Below are 16,309 nucleotides of genomic sequence, written 5' to 3' on the forward strand. Positions count from 1 at the left end.
TAACACTTCCCGCAGGTACTCCCACTCCACCCGATCGAAGGCCTTTTCCGCGTCCATTCCTGCCACCACTTCTGCATCCCCCTCCTTCCGAGGGCATCATAATCACATTCAGGAGCCTCCGCACATTCGTGTTCAGCTGCCTGCCCTTCACAAACCCAGTCTGATCCTCATTGATCACTCCCGGGACACAGTCCTCAATTCTGGTGGCCAGGATCTTGGCCAACAGTTTGGCATCTACATTAAGGAGCGAAATCGGCCTGTAGGAGCCACATTTCAACGAGTCCTTATCTTACTTAAGGATGAGCGAGATCAGAGCCAGCGACATTGTCTGGGGAAGGATTCCCTTCTCCTTAGCCTCATTGAAGGTTCTCAACAATAACGGGCCCAACATCTCTGAGAATTTCTTGTAAAATTCTACGGGATATCCATTCGGTCCCGGGGCCTTGCCCGACTGCATACCCTCCAAACAACCAATTCCTCCATCTCAATCGGGGCCCCCAATCCCTCTACCCGCCCCTCCTCTATCTTAGGGAACCTCAGTTGGTCCAAGAATCGCTTCAAACCCCCCCCCCCGGGTTCTGACTCATACAGTTTACCATAAAAGTCCTTGAAGACCTCATTGATCCTTGCCGAACTCAGCACCGTGTTACCCCCACTGTCCCTAATTCCCCCAATTTCCCTGGCCATCCCTCTCTTCCGTAGTTGGTGCACCAACATCCTGCTTGCCTTTTCCCCATACTGGTACACCGCTCCTTGTACCTTCCTCCACTGAGCCTCTGTCTTCCCTGTGGTAAGCAAGTCAAACTCCACCTGCAGACTCCGGCGCTCTTTTAACCCCTCCTCGGGGGATTCCGCATACCTCCTGTCCACCTTAAGTATCTCCCCTACCAACCTCTCCCACTCATCCCTCTTCTCCCTGTGGGCCCTGACTGAAATTAACTCCCCCCTGATAACTGCCTTCAGCGCCTCCCAGACCACACTCACTGAAACCTCCCCAGTATCGTTGGTCGCCACATAGCTTTGGATACTCCTCCGAATCTGCCCACAGACCTCCTCATCCGCCAATAGTCCTGCGTCCAGTCTCCATAGAGGGCGTTGGCCTCTCTCCTCCCCCAGCCCCAACTCCACCCAGTGCGGGGCATGGTCCAAAATCGCAATGGCTGAGTACTCTACCCCCTCCATTCTCAGGATTAGTGCCCTACTCACCACGAAAAAGTCAATCCGCGAGTACGCCTTGTGAACACGGGAGAAGAAAACTCCTTCGCCCTTGGCCTAGCGAATCTCCACGGGTCCACTCCCCCCATTTGGACCATGAATCCCCTCGGGACTGTGGCCGCTGCCGGTCTCTTACCTGATCGAGACCTAGACTGATCCAGTGCCGGGTCCAGGACCGTGTTGAAGCCAAACCGCTTGACTCCAAATCTGGAATCCTACTCATCATCCGCTTCACGAACCCTGCATCGTCCCAGTTCGGAGCATACACATTCACTAACACCACCCGGGCCCCCTGCAGCTTGCCACTCACCATAATATATCTACCCCCTTTATCCGCCACAATACCCCCTGCCTCAAATGCCACCCGCTTGCTCACCAAGATTGCAACCCCCCTTGTTCTTCGCATCCAGCCCTGAGTGAAAAACCTGCCCCACCCATCCCTTTCTCAGCCTGGTTTGATCCGCGACCTTCAGATGCGTTTCTTGTAGCATGGCTACGTCTGCCTTTAACCCCCTTAAGTGTGAAAACACATGGGCCCTCTTGACTGGCCCATTCAGGCCCCTCACGTTCCACGTGATCAGCCTGGTCGGGGGGGTTAATTACCCCCCCTGCCGACTAGCCATCTCCTTTTTTCGGCCAGCCACGTGCCCGCGCCTCCCTCACACTCCAGCCGCCCAGCCGGAGGCTCCCCATCCCGACTCTCCCCTTTACTCCGAAAATTGATTCCCCTCCAGTCAGCAAAGCAGCATCCCAGTCCCCCCCCCCCCAACCCTCCCCACCCTAGTCAAGCGTTCGCTTAACCCCCCCTTCTCCCCCCCCATTGCACTCCCACAAGTCAGCTGACTCATGCTAACCCCGGCCGCACCCGCCTCTACCTTCAATGCCCCGGTTGGCTCCCTCTACAGGTCTCCAACCTCCCCCCCTCAACTAAATGAGGTAGAGAGAGTCCTCCCCCTACATCCCACGTGTACAGAGAAAAAAAAAACACACAACTCTCTCAAACAAACAAACTTCGGGTGCTACCCGCAACGTTGAGCGAATAAACTGCTCTCCCTGTCTGGCCCGACCCCATCACCTGTGACGCAGCTCTTCCCAACTGCGACCCAACCCAGAACCCCGAGGGGCCAGGGCACAGGGAGCAACAAAAACAAAAGAGAACACGGGGAGAAAACCCAACATAACACCTCCCCCCCCCAGCCCCCACCACCATGCCCCAACAACATAGTGCAGTCCATTAGTTCGAGTCCAGCTTCTCGTTCATTATAAAAGTCCACGCCTCATCCGGCGTATCAAAATAGTGGTGCTGGTCCTGATATGTAACCCACAGGCTCGCCGATTGTAACAGCTCGAACTTCACCCCTTTGCTGTGGAGGACCACTTTAGCCTGGTTAAATCCCGCACGCCTCTTGGCCAGCTCTGCACCCCAGTCCTGGTAAATACGGATCTCACAGTTCTCCCACCTGCTACTTTGCTCCTTCTTCGCCCAGCGCAGGACACACTCCTTATCGGTGAAGCGGTGGAATCTTACCACCATAGCTCGACAGCTCGTTCGCCCTAGGCCTCCTTGCCAGGACTCTGCACCCCATCCAGCTCCAGGGGCCACGGGAAAGCCCCCTTGCCCATCAGCGTTCCCAGCATCGTGGTCACATAGGCACCAGCATCCGACCCCTCCACGCCTTCAGGGAGACCCAGAATCCGCAGGTTCTGCCTCCTTGACCTCGTTTCAAGGTCTTCCAGCCTCTCCTGCCATCTTTTGTGCAGAGCCTCGTGCGCCTCCACTCTAACCGCCAGGCCCAAAATCTCATCCTCTTCATCAGAGGCCTTCTGCTGCACCTTCTTGATCACCATCCCCTGCATCTTCTGGGTCTCTACCAACCATTCAATAGAAGCCTTCATAGGGGCCAACATGTCTGCCTTTAACTCGGCAAAGCAGCTTCTGAGAAACTCCTGATGCTCCCGTGACCTCTGGGCCCATGCTGCCTGATCCCCGCCGGCCGCCATCTTGTCTTTTCGCGCCCGTTCTCCTCTCTTCTCCAAAGCTGCTTTTTTGATCGCCCCACTCCTGGTCCACTCCATACAGCGCTGGGGGACCCTCACTGTTTCCTTCCCATACCGGGAATCGTCATCCAAGTGCCACTGGAGCTCCGTAAAAGGACCCAAAAATCCGTTATCGGCGGGAGTTGCCGACCGTGCAACCTGCCGAGGCATAGCCGCAAACGGAAGTCGCAAATACAGGCTTTTAAGCCTTCATTTGAACCGCCAAATGGCAGACAGACACATACATATGCATACCCCACAGACTAGTCAATCACTTGTGGTATTGCATACGAGGAGCCAAGCATAGTTTTTATGTCAAACCGGCTTCAGGAGGATTATTTGAGGGAGGGATCAAAAAGAGGAAAGAGAGAGAGGGCAGAAGGATGAGAAAGCTGGGTGTGGAAGAGACAGAGAGAAAGGGCAACACGGTGGCGCAGTGGTTGGCACTGCTGCCTCACGGCCCTGAGGTCCCAAGTTCGATCCCGGCTCTGGATCATTGTCAGTGTGGAGTTTGCACATTCTCCCCGTGTTTGTTGGGTTTCGCCCCCACAACCCAAAAATGTGCAGGGTAGGTAGATTGGCCACGCTAAATTGCCCTTTAATTGGAAAAAATGAATTGGGTACACTAAATGTATTTTTAAAAAAGGAGAGAGATTGGCAGAAGGAGGAGAGGAAGAAGTGGGAGATGAGAGGAAGAAGTGGGTGATGAAAAAGAGGACAGGATGAATAGGAAAATGGCAGGAAGAGAGGTGATGGTCACGAAGGGAGTAGAATAGATAGGGTTGAGCAAGTAGTCCAAAAGAGATAATTTTATTATCACTTTTCCTCTTCCCCTTGCCTCAAACAAAAGTTTCTTGTACCTAGAATTATTTGCACAATGCACAGGACGGAATGAGAATGGAAAGATAATGGGTCACATGCAGGGCAACCTCATGAATGTGTGGGTAGAGGGGCCTGGGTCCCAAATAAGACCACACACACTAAAATCCTCAACTCTTATTTTAAATCCTGCAACACAATTAGAAATTTAAGCTTAGCACCTAACTGGCAGCACAAGCAATATCAACTTCAATTATACGACATGAATGTTAAAAGTGGGTTCAGTATTTCAATAGACATCAATATGCATGCAGGATTTAAGGGGTGAATAAATGATTCCAAAATCAAACATTATTAATTCTCTGTTCCTCCACCTCACTTTTTCATGCACCAACATACGGCTGCTTATAGGTCCACTGGCACCAAGCATCTTAGGAGCTATTCATAAGAGCCCAAATATTTGTACACCAAAACTAAACCCAATCCAATTCTCAAAGTCACACAGTAACTTGAAAGTGTATTTCACCGGTTAACATTTAGAGTCGAAACCCAGACTAATACTCCCCCCTATAATTTGGCGCACAGAGGCCAATGCAGCATCCCTGAAGCCACCTAGCTGAGGTCAGCTGTCTGGAAAAATTGAATATCAAACCAGGGATCTTTTGGTCTGAATGGCTCAGATATGTACTTCCTTTGCTATATGAATCAGAAACAAAGTTCCAAAACAATTATGTATTGTTCAGCATAAAACTAACTGCAAATACAACAGTAAATTAATCCAAGGAAACATGGGTGGTTTTACGTCCCTCGCTGGTGGATTTGATGGGGAGGGGCTCATAAATTGAAATATGTGGCTTGCCTGCCGGCTGCTCACCCTGACCTGTCTCCCATTGTAGAGAGGTGTCCACCTTTGGCTTGTTGAAGTCCGAAGCGGCCAATTAATGGCCAGCTCAGTACTCCATCCTACCCACTGCTATTTTACACATGGCGGGGGCAGCCTACTGGGTAACCCAATAGCTTTAGCCGCATGGACTGCTGTCAGATAAATGGGGGTGGGTGGGAGAGGGCCCTTCTTTCTGGGGGTCCTCCCTGTGCCATCGGAGGCATCCACTCCCACCCCCACCAGTTACATTCCCTTTAACATTCTCCCTTTCAGCCTCTCAAACCCAGCTCCCTAACCCCCTCACTCTTCGCCAGACTTGCCTTCAGTCTGGCTTACCAGATCCTCTTTTCAGGAATTGCTTGCAGTCCAAGAAGTGGCTACCGTTTGAACCTGGCTCTGCGGCAATTGCAGCTAGCAGCTCTCTAAGGTGAGGCTTCCTCCGCAGATTAGGTAAGCAGGGCTGGAGGTCTCCCCCTCAGCCAATTAACACCCTGTCCAATATTAAATGGCTGCGGAGCAGCTGGCATCAGGAGGAAGGTGACCCTTGTCAACTCTTCAGTCAACAGGGTGGGAAACTGTGCCATCTGAAAAATCCTGAACATCTTGCTGATTTATACATTATGCGCGAGGGCAAAACTCTTAGTCCCAGTGAAGCTCCTTTTTGACCTTGTATACATACATACCGAGCGGACAAAGCACTTCAGTAGGTGTTTGCACAAAAGTTTCATACAAATGGGTTTTGAATAGATCTTCACGTCTGGTGTGCCCTGCAGATGAAGGAAAGAAATTACTAAAATACCAACACAATTACTGGTTAGCATGTTAGCTAAAATCACCATCCTGGTTAAGGATGCTATAAAATCTAGGAAATTGAAACTGACGATTATAATGTGCCAAATCTATATGTTCTGAAAAACGTATCATACTTGAAAAGCTGATTGTCTTTGTCTTCTCCAGAGATGCTGCTTGTCCCTTTGAGTATATTTATAGCCTTTTCCGTGTGTTTTATATATTTTTTTGTTTGGGTTAGGTCTGTGTACATTGTTGAGACCTGGGCCAGAATTCTCCAGCCATTGGGATTCACTTTTTATGCTGGCAGCGCATTCCCGCCAGCGGGTTTTGCGGTGGCGTGTGGTGGCCCCAATGGGAAATCCCATTGACAAGCGGCTGGAAGATAGAATCCTGCTGCTAGTGAATGATGTGCCGCCAAGAAACACACAGCTGGGGGAATGGAGAATCCAGCTCCTGATGTTGGTTTCCTTCCTTGCTTTTAAACTTTTATTCCTCAGAGTGACAGTGGCAATGCTGAACTTAGTGTCCATCTCTGGTTGCCCCAAAGTTGTAGTAGGTGTTCCCCTTGAATTGCTGAGGCTCTTATGGCAATAGAGCTTCCATATGCATGTTAGGTAGTGAATTCTTCCATGGCAACTATACCCAAGTCGGGTGGTGTGTTAATTGCAAACGATAGTGCTCCCAATAGCATTGCTGGTCTTGACCTTCTTAGTGGTAGAGGTCACAAGTGAAGCTGGTCTGTTGAGGTAACATTGCTAAGTTCTTGTATATCACACATACTACTAATACAATCACTGATGGTGGAGGGGCCAGAAATTGAGTCCAGCAGCTGGGATGCTGATGGTACAGAGCCTGATTGTTGTTGCAGAGGCATTCACTCAGCTCGGGTGAGAATGATAGTACTCTCCTTAATTGAACCTTGTGGATGCAGCAGAGGCTTTGAGCGATCAAGAGGCAAGAAGGCTTTTCTGATAAATTTCTCCAGTGATGAACTGAGCTGTAACATCTGGCTTCAATCAACCAAAACTATCCTCCTTCATATCAATTGTAACTCCTGTCACCAGAAGGATTTTCCCATTGATCACAACTTTGTGGGAACTCCTTAGTGGCATAGTCGGGCAAATGCTGCCTTGATTGATGGGCAACTACTCTTGCCTCTGGCATTCAGCTTCTGCATCTGTGTCTTTATCAAGTCTACAGAGGTTTGGATGTGAGTAGTTCTGGTGGAACCAGGACAAGAGTGATGGTTAGCAGGTTATTAATGAGTAGGTATGGTTTGATGGAATTACTGATAGTTCCTATCACTTCAATAATAATTTCCAGGGTAGCTTTAGTCTGTTTTTTTGTGGGTAGGGCATACTTAGGCAATCTGTCACATTGTCAGGCAGATGCGCCATAGCTCCAGAGGAAGGGTTAGTCCTGGGTGGATTAATCTTCCACAGGAATCAGAGCCTTTTCCTTGAAAACTGTTTGTATCATAAATTGGTAGACATGCATCTATAACAGCGCTGTTTTCAGGAGGAGGTGCAAAAAGATTTAAGATTGTGCACTTGGCTCTTTTGGTTGAAGAAAGTTGCAAACACGTTAGCCCTGCCTCTTGCATTTACATGCCGAGTACTGTCACACTCGAAGATGGGAATGTTCATATAGTGTGATGAATTCAAGTAGTGTGTGTGTGTGTGTTTTTGTGTGTATATATATATATATATATATATATATATTAAAAATATATCTGTTGCAGTAATATTATTAAGGAATCTAGGTTAAGGTATTCATCTCTGTGTCTGCAAAAGGTGCAATTAAGATGCCGGAAGAGTGAGATCATCATTTGTTCCAACCATGTACTCGATTACAAAGAGAGGCTGAATGGAATGATGATTGCTGGAGATTTCCTGGATTAGATAATTTAAGACATTGGGCGCGATTCTGCGACTGTGTTGCGCCCAGCATGGATAAGGACGTGCCGGGTGAATAGCAAGAGAAGGGGAAAAAAAAAACCGAGGTTCACGCAAACCTTTTTGTGATATATCCCGCCCACTCCTGATGGCAATTTCCGGATCACATCCAAAAATGGCGAGAATATTAATCCTAATTTGCATTCATTTCAATCTCATTAATGATCGCCGTTTTGTCCTCCTTTTCAAAAATGTGAAGCTGCTGTAATGGCTACTGAGTGGAAGTGAGGAGGTGAGTAACCATTTCAATTTTCTGGCATGCAGTTCAAGGAGGTTGGACTTGGTCAGGGGGCTGAAGTGTTCCAGGTCATGAGTCACCTCTGGGCCAGGGGAGCGAGGAGCTCTGTGTCTATGAGGCCTTCAAGCCATCTTTAAATATTGTGGAGACCCATAACAGGTCACCACGGCTTCAGCCTGTCTGACCAAACGTTTCCAGGACAGAGCCTTGATGCAGCTTCTCTCCTGAAATTCAATTTCATCCCCTTTGATTGTGAGCAGCCTCTAGCATCAGAGCTGAAGGCTAATTTCTTCATCAAATGAGGAATTAGCCTTGTTAGTTGTGGGAGCACTTCACGCTCCTAAACTTTCAAGTGTCACCTTGCAGGCACAAGTGCCATGTCTCAGAGGATGAAGAGTGAACTTCATTTCCAGCGAACCTGGATGCCTGAACAGTGCGCCTATGCTCTAGGAGCCTCAGCACCATAGAGGCAGCTACCAACAATCAAACACTAAAGAGCAGGGCTTCACCATTGAGGATCCTCTCGCGTCTAAATAAGTATGTGGATGAGTGCAAGGCAACTGAGTACAGCCGTTCTAATTTTCCGGTTAGAGGTCTGGGGTCTAGGGGCTCCTGATCTGGCCGGGGGTGAGATTTTCCAGCACAACTAGCTTGCTGGATGGCACTCAAGAGGAAAGGTGGGACAGTCATGGCAAGGGTGGGGAAGGTTTGGGGGATTTGAGGATCCTGGGATGGAAGCCCTAATGGACTGTTGGTCTCTCTCCTTCTCCAATTTCATCCAGATAAAACTATGTTTTCTGGATTGGATCCCGTGGAGGCTTCCCTCATTGTGCTTCTGGTAGGCACTGTAGCAGGCGGTAGCGACAACACAGGCTGGAGGTGGCACCCCATGTGTAGGGGGCCACCACACATCCCGAAGACCCGTCTGCCAATCAGGCTGAGGAGGGAGCCAGAATGGGTAACCAGAGATGACGCAAGGTGTACTGGCGTCGTTGGTCATTCCATGAGCTGACGGACACCATGTGCCGCAGAAGACGAAGACAGCATCTCAGCAGAGTCACTGCAGCACCTATGCCACATTCTTGCGAACATGGAACCCAGTGGAGGAGGAGGACACCCGTTTCCAGTGGCCACGTAGGTCACCGCAGCCCTCAATGTTTATGCAACAGGATAATTCAAGGGTTCGAGCGGGGACCTGTGTGGCATGTACCAACCGTCCGCTGACAGGTTTGTCCTGAAGGTGACAGATGCTCTGAATGCTCAGGCATCAGACTCTATCACCTTCAACCTGGACCAGGCCTACCAAGATTACCGGGCTGCCGGATTTGCTGTGATCGCTGGATGCCCCAGGTCCAGGGGGATCAATGGCACACAAGACGCCCTGCGAGCATCAGAGAATACCCTATATTAAAAGGAAGGGGTTCCACTCACTGAATGTTCAGATCGTGTGCGACCACCACCTCAGAATAATGCACGTGTGCGCCCACTACCCTGGGAGCGTGCATGACAGCTACACCCTGGGGCACTCGGAGAGCCCATTGTCTTTGAGGACCATCCCAGGATGACGGGTTGGCTTGCAGGGGGCAAAGGATACCTGTTGAGGACATGGCTGATGACGCCGGTGTGGAGGCCTGAGACTGAGGCAGAGACGCGATACAATGAGGCCCGTGTTGCCATCTGTGCTGTTGTTGTGCTGGTGCAACAGGCTGCTCAAAATACGGTTCCAATGCTTTGATCGCTCTGGTGGTGCTCTGCAGTACACCCCCCAGAGGATCTCCTGCTTTGTGTTGGTTTACTGTGCCCTCCACAATCTGGCACAGCAGCAAGACGATATGTTGAAGGAGGAGCAGGAGGGATATACGGCCTCATCTGAGGAAACGGACCTGGAAGGGTTGGAGCAGGAGCACAAGGAGGAGCTGGATGTTAGAGGACAGGCTGTGGTGAGGATCCAACATGAGGAGGATGAGGGAGGCCCTCAGCATTTCCAGATTCTCCTAGGACAAGGCCGTCCATCAGCTCAATACACCCCTCCCCCATTTCCTTCATCCCCAAATCTCCCCACACATCCCCAAATCTCCCTCCTGCCCCCCCCCAACACTGCCTCCTCCTCAACCAACTCCTCCTCCATCTCTTTCCCACATCCGCTTCCACCTTGCCCATTAACACTGCCCCCTCCCTGATTTCCCTCCTCTCCTTAACATTGTCCCATCCCCGACCACCTTGATCCTCCCTCCAAGGGTCTACGTTGGCACTGTCAGTCGGTTACTATACAGGCAGGAGAGTGATGATCACTCGCTGCGAGGAAAGTTGTGGTGCTCCTCACTTTCTGCTAAAGTCTTACTCCTATCTTTCTGCTGACAGTACCGCTACATCTATCCTCTGAATGGGGTCGCATTGGAGGCTTTTGATCTTGGACCACTGTGTCATCGTGGGGGGGGGGGGGGGGGGTGTGGGGGGGGAGAAGATTATGTGACAGAGACTCACGTGTATGAGATAGACGTTTTAATTGTGAGCTATTTTACTTGTCACAGATTTCCATTCCTCGAGCTACAGATAGCGACCCCACCAGTGCCCCCACATGCTTCCTGCTATTTCATGGCCAGTCTACATCTAGGTGTGTCCCCAAGATGCAATCAGAGGCGAAGGCAGCCTGCTGCTTCCTGCACCCTGTGGCCTTTGATGCCTTGGGGACATCCCCTGGAGGGCCTCAAAGAACAAGAAAAGTACAGCAGAGGGAACAGGCCCTTCGGCCCTCCAAGCCTGTGTCGACCATGCTGCCCGTCTAAACTAAAATATTCTGCACTTCCGGGGTCCGTATCCCTCTATTCCCATCCTATTCATGCATTTGTCAAGATGCCCCTTAAACGTCACTATCGTACCTGCTTCCACCACCTCCTCCGGCAATGAATTCCAGGCACCCACTACCCTCTGGTAAAAAAACTTACCTCGTACATCTCCTCTAACCTTGATCCTCGCACCTTAAAACCTATGCCCCCTAGTAATTAACCCCCCTACCCTGGGAAAAAAACCTCTGACTATCCACTCTGTCTATGCCCTCAGAATTTTGTAGACCTCTATCAAGTCGCCCCTCAACGTCCGTCGTTCTCCAGTGAGAACAAACCGAGTTTATTGAATCTCTCTCATAGCTAATGCCCTCCATACCAGGCAACACCCTGGTAAATCTCTTCTGCACCCTCTCTAAAAGCTTCCACATCCTTCTGGTAGTGTGCCGACCAGAATTGAACACTATATTCCAAGTGTGGCCGAACTAAGGTTCTATACAGCTGCAACATGACTTTTCAATTCTTATACTCAATGCCCCGGCCAATGAAGGCAAGCATACCGTATGCCTTCTTGACTACCTTCCCAACCTGTGTTGCCCCTTTCAGTGACCTGTGGACCTGTACACCTAGATCTCTCTGACTGTCAATACTCTTGAGGGTTCTACCATTCACTGTATATTCCCTACCTATATTAGACCTTCCAAAATGCATTATCTCGGCAGACTTACTGATGTCGCTGTGCCACCCTGCCCTCAAGATGCACCGGTATCAGGAGATCCGGGGGGGGGGGGGGGGGGGGGGGATTTGGAATAACTGGAGACCACCGTAGAACATAGAATATTACAGCGCAGTACAGGCCCTTCGGCCCTCGATGTTGCGGCGACCTGTGAAACCACTCTAAAGCCCATCTACACTATTCCCTTATCATCCATATGTCTATCCAATGACCATTTGAATGCCCTTAGTGTTGGCGAGTCCATTACTGTTGCAGGCAGGGCATTCCACGCCCGTACTACTCTCTGAGTAAAGAACCTACCTCTGACATCTGTCCTATATCTATCTCCCCTCAATTTAAAGCTATGTCCCCTCGTGCTCGACATCACCATCCGAGGAAAAAGGCTCTCACTGTCCACCCTATCTAATCCTCTGATCATCTTGTATGCCTCAATTAAGTCACCTCTTAACCTTCTTCTCTCTAACGAAAACAGCCTCAAGTCCCTCAGCCTTCCCTCATATGATCTTCCCTCCATATCAGGCAGCATTCTGGTAAATCTCCTCTGCACCCTTTCCAATGCTTCTACATCCTTCCTATAATGCGGCGACCAGAATTGCACGCAATACTCCAAATGCGACCGCACCAGAGTTTTGAAGAACTGCAACATGACCTCATGGCTCCGAAACTCAATCCCTCTACCAATAAAAGCTAACACACCGTACACCTTCTTAACAACCCTCTCAACCTGGGTGGCAACTTTCAGGGATCTATGGACATGGACACCGAGATCTCTCTGCTCATCCGCACTACCAAGAATCTAACCATTAGCCAGTACTCCTGCCTTCCTGTTATTCCTTCCAAATGAATCACCTCACACTTTTCTGCATTAAACTCCATTTGCCACCTCTCAGCCCAGCTCTACAGCTTATCTATGTCCCTCTGTAACTTGTAACATCCTTCCGCACTGTCCACAACTCCACCGACTTTAGTGTCATCTGCAAATTTACTCACCCATCCTTCTACGTCCTCCTCCAGGTCATTTATAAAAATGACAAACAGCAGTGGCCCCAAAACAGATCCTTGTGGTACACCACTAGTAACTGGACTCCAGTCTGAACATTTCCCAGTATCCGTAGTATCCTTGAAGGCAGGCCCCACGTTGGCCTCCAGTACTTCCTCCTCACCGACTCCATGGAACCGAGGACAGCAGTAGTGAGCTCAAGATGTCTCAGAGTCATTTGGCGCTGTCAGTCCTGTTGGCTCCCCATTGTTGGCATCATGATGTCAATGCCCTCAGTGATGGTCCTCAGTGACTGGGCTATGTTCTGCAGTGCCTTGACGATGTCGACCTGTGTCTGGGCCACGTCCCTCAGCGACTGGGACATGATGTCTAGGCCCTCAGCCAAAGTCGTCACAGACTGAGTCATGACTTGGGCACCACCACTCAAGACACAGACGTCGTGTTTCAGGTTTTCCACTGCAGTCGCCACCCTAACAGTTTTGGCCTTGGTGTCACGCATTTCTGGCACCATCTCCTGCGCCTGAAGACTTTGGGACTCTTCTAATTGGCCTTGAAATCGTTGGAATATCGCTGACACCCCCTCCTGAATCTCATGATGTGTCCTATCATCTGCATCAGCTCTGGGAGAACCTTGTCTAGAGGCTTGGCACCTGGCTGGGACCCAGCTATGTCCTAGGATCCAGCAGATCCCCAACTGTTGTCTCCCTTGGATGTTCCTTCTTCCATCTGATGTGCAACAGCAACCATGACATGCTCACCAGATTGCACCCCAGAAGCCTGTCCGCTAATGTCGCACATCGAGATGTGAGTCACTGCGCTGGTGAACGGTGCAGGTGATAGCTGTAACACCTCACTGGTGGTCTCCTCCTAGGTGAGGCGGGGGGAAGAATCCGGATGGCTTGGCCTCATGAGATGGTGATCTTGCAAGACAATGGACATGTGGTCAGTGAGAGGGAAGGATCATTTAGTCAGACATGAACAACTCACTTGTTCATCTGGATGATGGGGCAGTGGATCCTCACCTCTCTAGTGCAGGCCAACCTTGGTCGGTGCCTGCACTCTCCTTGGGCAACCCCGCGGTTTCCAGGGCCCATTCCTCATAGGAAATGAGGACTCAAATCTCTGGGATTCCTTCCCCGCCTTGGCACTTTTTCTGTTTATTATGGGCTATCTTCTTCTGCGGGGGCAAAGACAAGGCATTATGAACCACATGCTGGATGGGACAGGGGGGTCTATTGCAGTTGGCATGTGTCATGCGTGGGCACCGAACCTTGTCATGAAGGCATTGTACTGGTGGGTGCCATGCGGGTTCGGAGGACCACGCTTGAAGATCAGATGTGGGGAGGGTGCGGTGTGCCAGCCAGGATTGTGGAGGGAGCATTTGGGTATGAGGAGTGAGGCGGAACTGATGCCAAAAGAGAGTTGATAACTTACCCTTCCAGCTAGTTGGGGGTTTGTTGGTCTTCTTCTGACTGGACGTTGGTCCTGCTTGTCGTGCTGCCTGCATTGGTCGTCCGACCCTCTTGGGGGAACAGGGTGGCCTGCCTCTCATCCACAGCACGAGCACTAAATGTCGTTGAATAAGGGCCTTGATCTCGCCAATGCGAAACCCCCCACCAAACGCGCCCAAAACCGGACTTTAACTTTGGTCCGCTGAATCATGGCCATTGTGTTTCGATTTAGGGAAGGAGATCATGAGATTGGAGTGGGATTAAGATGATGCAATTAATTAGAGGAGCCAGATCTGTCTGTAGTTTTGCAGTTTGATACAGGCTTGGGAATCTGCCAGGAGTTTTTACGTTGAGCAGCAGTTTAGCCAAACGTTTCCAGGTTGAGCAGGATTCTGACAAAGACAGAAGAATCTGCAGGCTGTTTCCTGAAAGGGTATCTCTCTCTTTAAGCAGTCTTTCCAAGACATCTCTTTACAAACGTATAGCAAGTATCCCTGTGTTGCTAACTTTATCCATAAGTGGCTTTTGACGTGTAATGGATGTTGCTCTATTGGAGATAGAATTGGAGATAGGTATAAGTTAGAGGTAAAAAGGCTTTAACTTTAAGAATTGGTTAACTGTTAATTGAAAAGCTGGTTTCTGTGATGTTAATGGGGTTAATCCTGTGTTAACAATAAAGTTTGTTTTAATGTAAAATATATCTATCACTAAAAATAACCACTCCTGGGGTGAAGTATTCTTTCCTCAATAAATCGAAAAATCGTTGGGATCTCATCTGGTTTCCTAACATAAATTGGGGTTTGGTCCAGGATCTTAACAATAATAGCATAATTTCCATGTTCCATTTGTTTATTTGGCTGTTTCAGTTTGATATAGAAGTAGTTTGATAACAAAGGCCTGAGATGAAACCAGATACAGTTCTATAGAATGATTTTCTTAAGAGCAGGGGTGTGCAAAAGGATGTCAGAGGGAAATTGTTGTGAAAACCTAAATAAGGTCAATTGTTGCCCAGGGCAATATTTGAAAAAGGTTAAGTTAACACCTCTACTAGGAAAAATAACTAGCTTTTCGGAGTCAATTTATTGCATATATTGCTTTTACAAATAAACTGTTTTCCACTTTCAATGGTATTCTGCCTAATTACTGAGCTTTCGTGATCATTATTTAATGTGCAAGCAAACAATGATTTAGAACTGTATAGGTCTGGCATGAAAGACATTTTTAAAGCGACAGAAGACATAGTGAGATCGGACACTAATTGTATATACTGGTTTACTTGTAATTATTTTTAAGTTATATCAGGAACAAAAGAATGACTCGAGTAAGATTAGGGCCAATCAAGGATAGTAGTGGAAAGTTGTGTGTGGAATCAGAGGAGATAGGGGAAGCATTAAATGGATATTTTTCGTCAGTGTTTACACTGGAGAAAGACAATGTTGTCGAGGAGAACACTCAGGTTCAGTCGACCAGGCTAGATGGAATTGAGGTTCAAAAGGAGGAGGTGTTAGCAATTTTAGAAAATGTCAAAATAGATAAGTCCCCTGGGCCAGATGGGATTTATCCTAGGATTCTCTGGGAAGCCAGGGAGGAGATTGCAGAGCCTTTGTCCTTGATATTTATGTCGTCTTTGTCGACAGGAATAGTGCCGGAAGACTGGAGGATAGCAAATGTTGTCCCCTTGTTCAAGAAGGGGAGTAGAGACAATCCTGGTAATTATAGACCTGTGAGCCTTACTTCGGTTGTGGGTAAAATGTTGGAAAAGGTTATAAGAGATAGGGTTTATAATCATCTTGAAAAGAACAAGTTGATTAGCGATACTCAACACGGTTTTGTGAAGGGTAGGTCATGTCTCACAAACCTTATTGAGTTTTTTGAGAAGGTGACCAAACAGGTGGATCAGGGTAAAGCTGTTGATGTGGTGTATATGGATTTCAGTAAGGCGTTTGATAAGGTTCCCCACGGTAGGCTATTGCAGAAAATAAGGAAGTATGGAATTGAAGGTGATTTAGCGGTTTGGATCAGTAATTGGCTAGCTGAAAGAAGACAGAGGGTGGTGGTTGATGGCAAATGTTCATCCTGGAGTTCAGTTACTAGTGGTGTACCGCAAGGATCTGTTTTGGGGCCACTGCTGTTTGTCATTTTTATAAATGACCTGGAAGAGGGTGTAGAAGGATGGGTTAGTAAATTTGCGGATGACACGAAGGTCGGTGGAGTTGTGGATAGTGCTGAAGGATGTTATAGGATACAGAGGGACATAGATAAGCTGCAGAGCTGGGCTGAGAGGTGGCAGATGGAGTTTAATGCGGAAAAGTGTGAGGTGGTTCACTTTGGAAGGAGTAACAGGAATGCAGAGTACTGGGCTAATGGCAAGATTCTTGGTAGTGTAGATGAACAGAGAGA

General features: G+C 48.9%; 1 protein-coding gene across 1 annotated transcript in view; it reads right to left on the minus strand.

Moving 5' to 3' along the window:
- cdc45 (CDC45 cell division cycle 45 homolog (S. cerevisiae)) overlaps nt 1–16,309 on the minus strand; it is a 116,229-nt gene that overhangs the window by 13,455 nt on the left and 86,465 nt on the right. The window contains exon 15 of the mRNA XM_038792973.1: nt 5,638–5,721. Within this exon, the coding sequence (XP_038648901.1) occupies nt 5,638–5,721 (84 nt within the window). The remainder of the gene's footprint in view (nt 1–5,637; nt 5,722–16,309) is intronic.

Source organism: Scyliorhinus canicula, chromosome 1 (genome assembly GCF_902713615.1).
Source record: "Scyliorhinus canicula chromosome 1, sScyCan1.1, whole genome shotgun sequence".
In the NCBI taxonomy this organism is placed as follows: domain Eukaryota; kingdom Metazoa; phylum Chordata; class Chondrichthyes; order Carcharhiniformes; family Scyliorhinidae; genus Scyliorhinus; species Scyliorhinus canicula.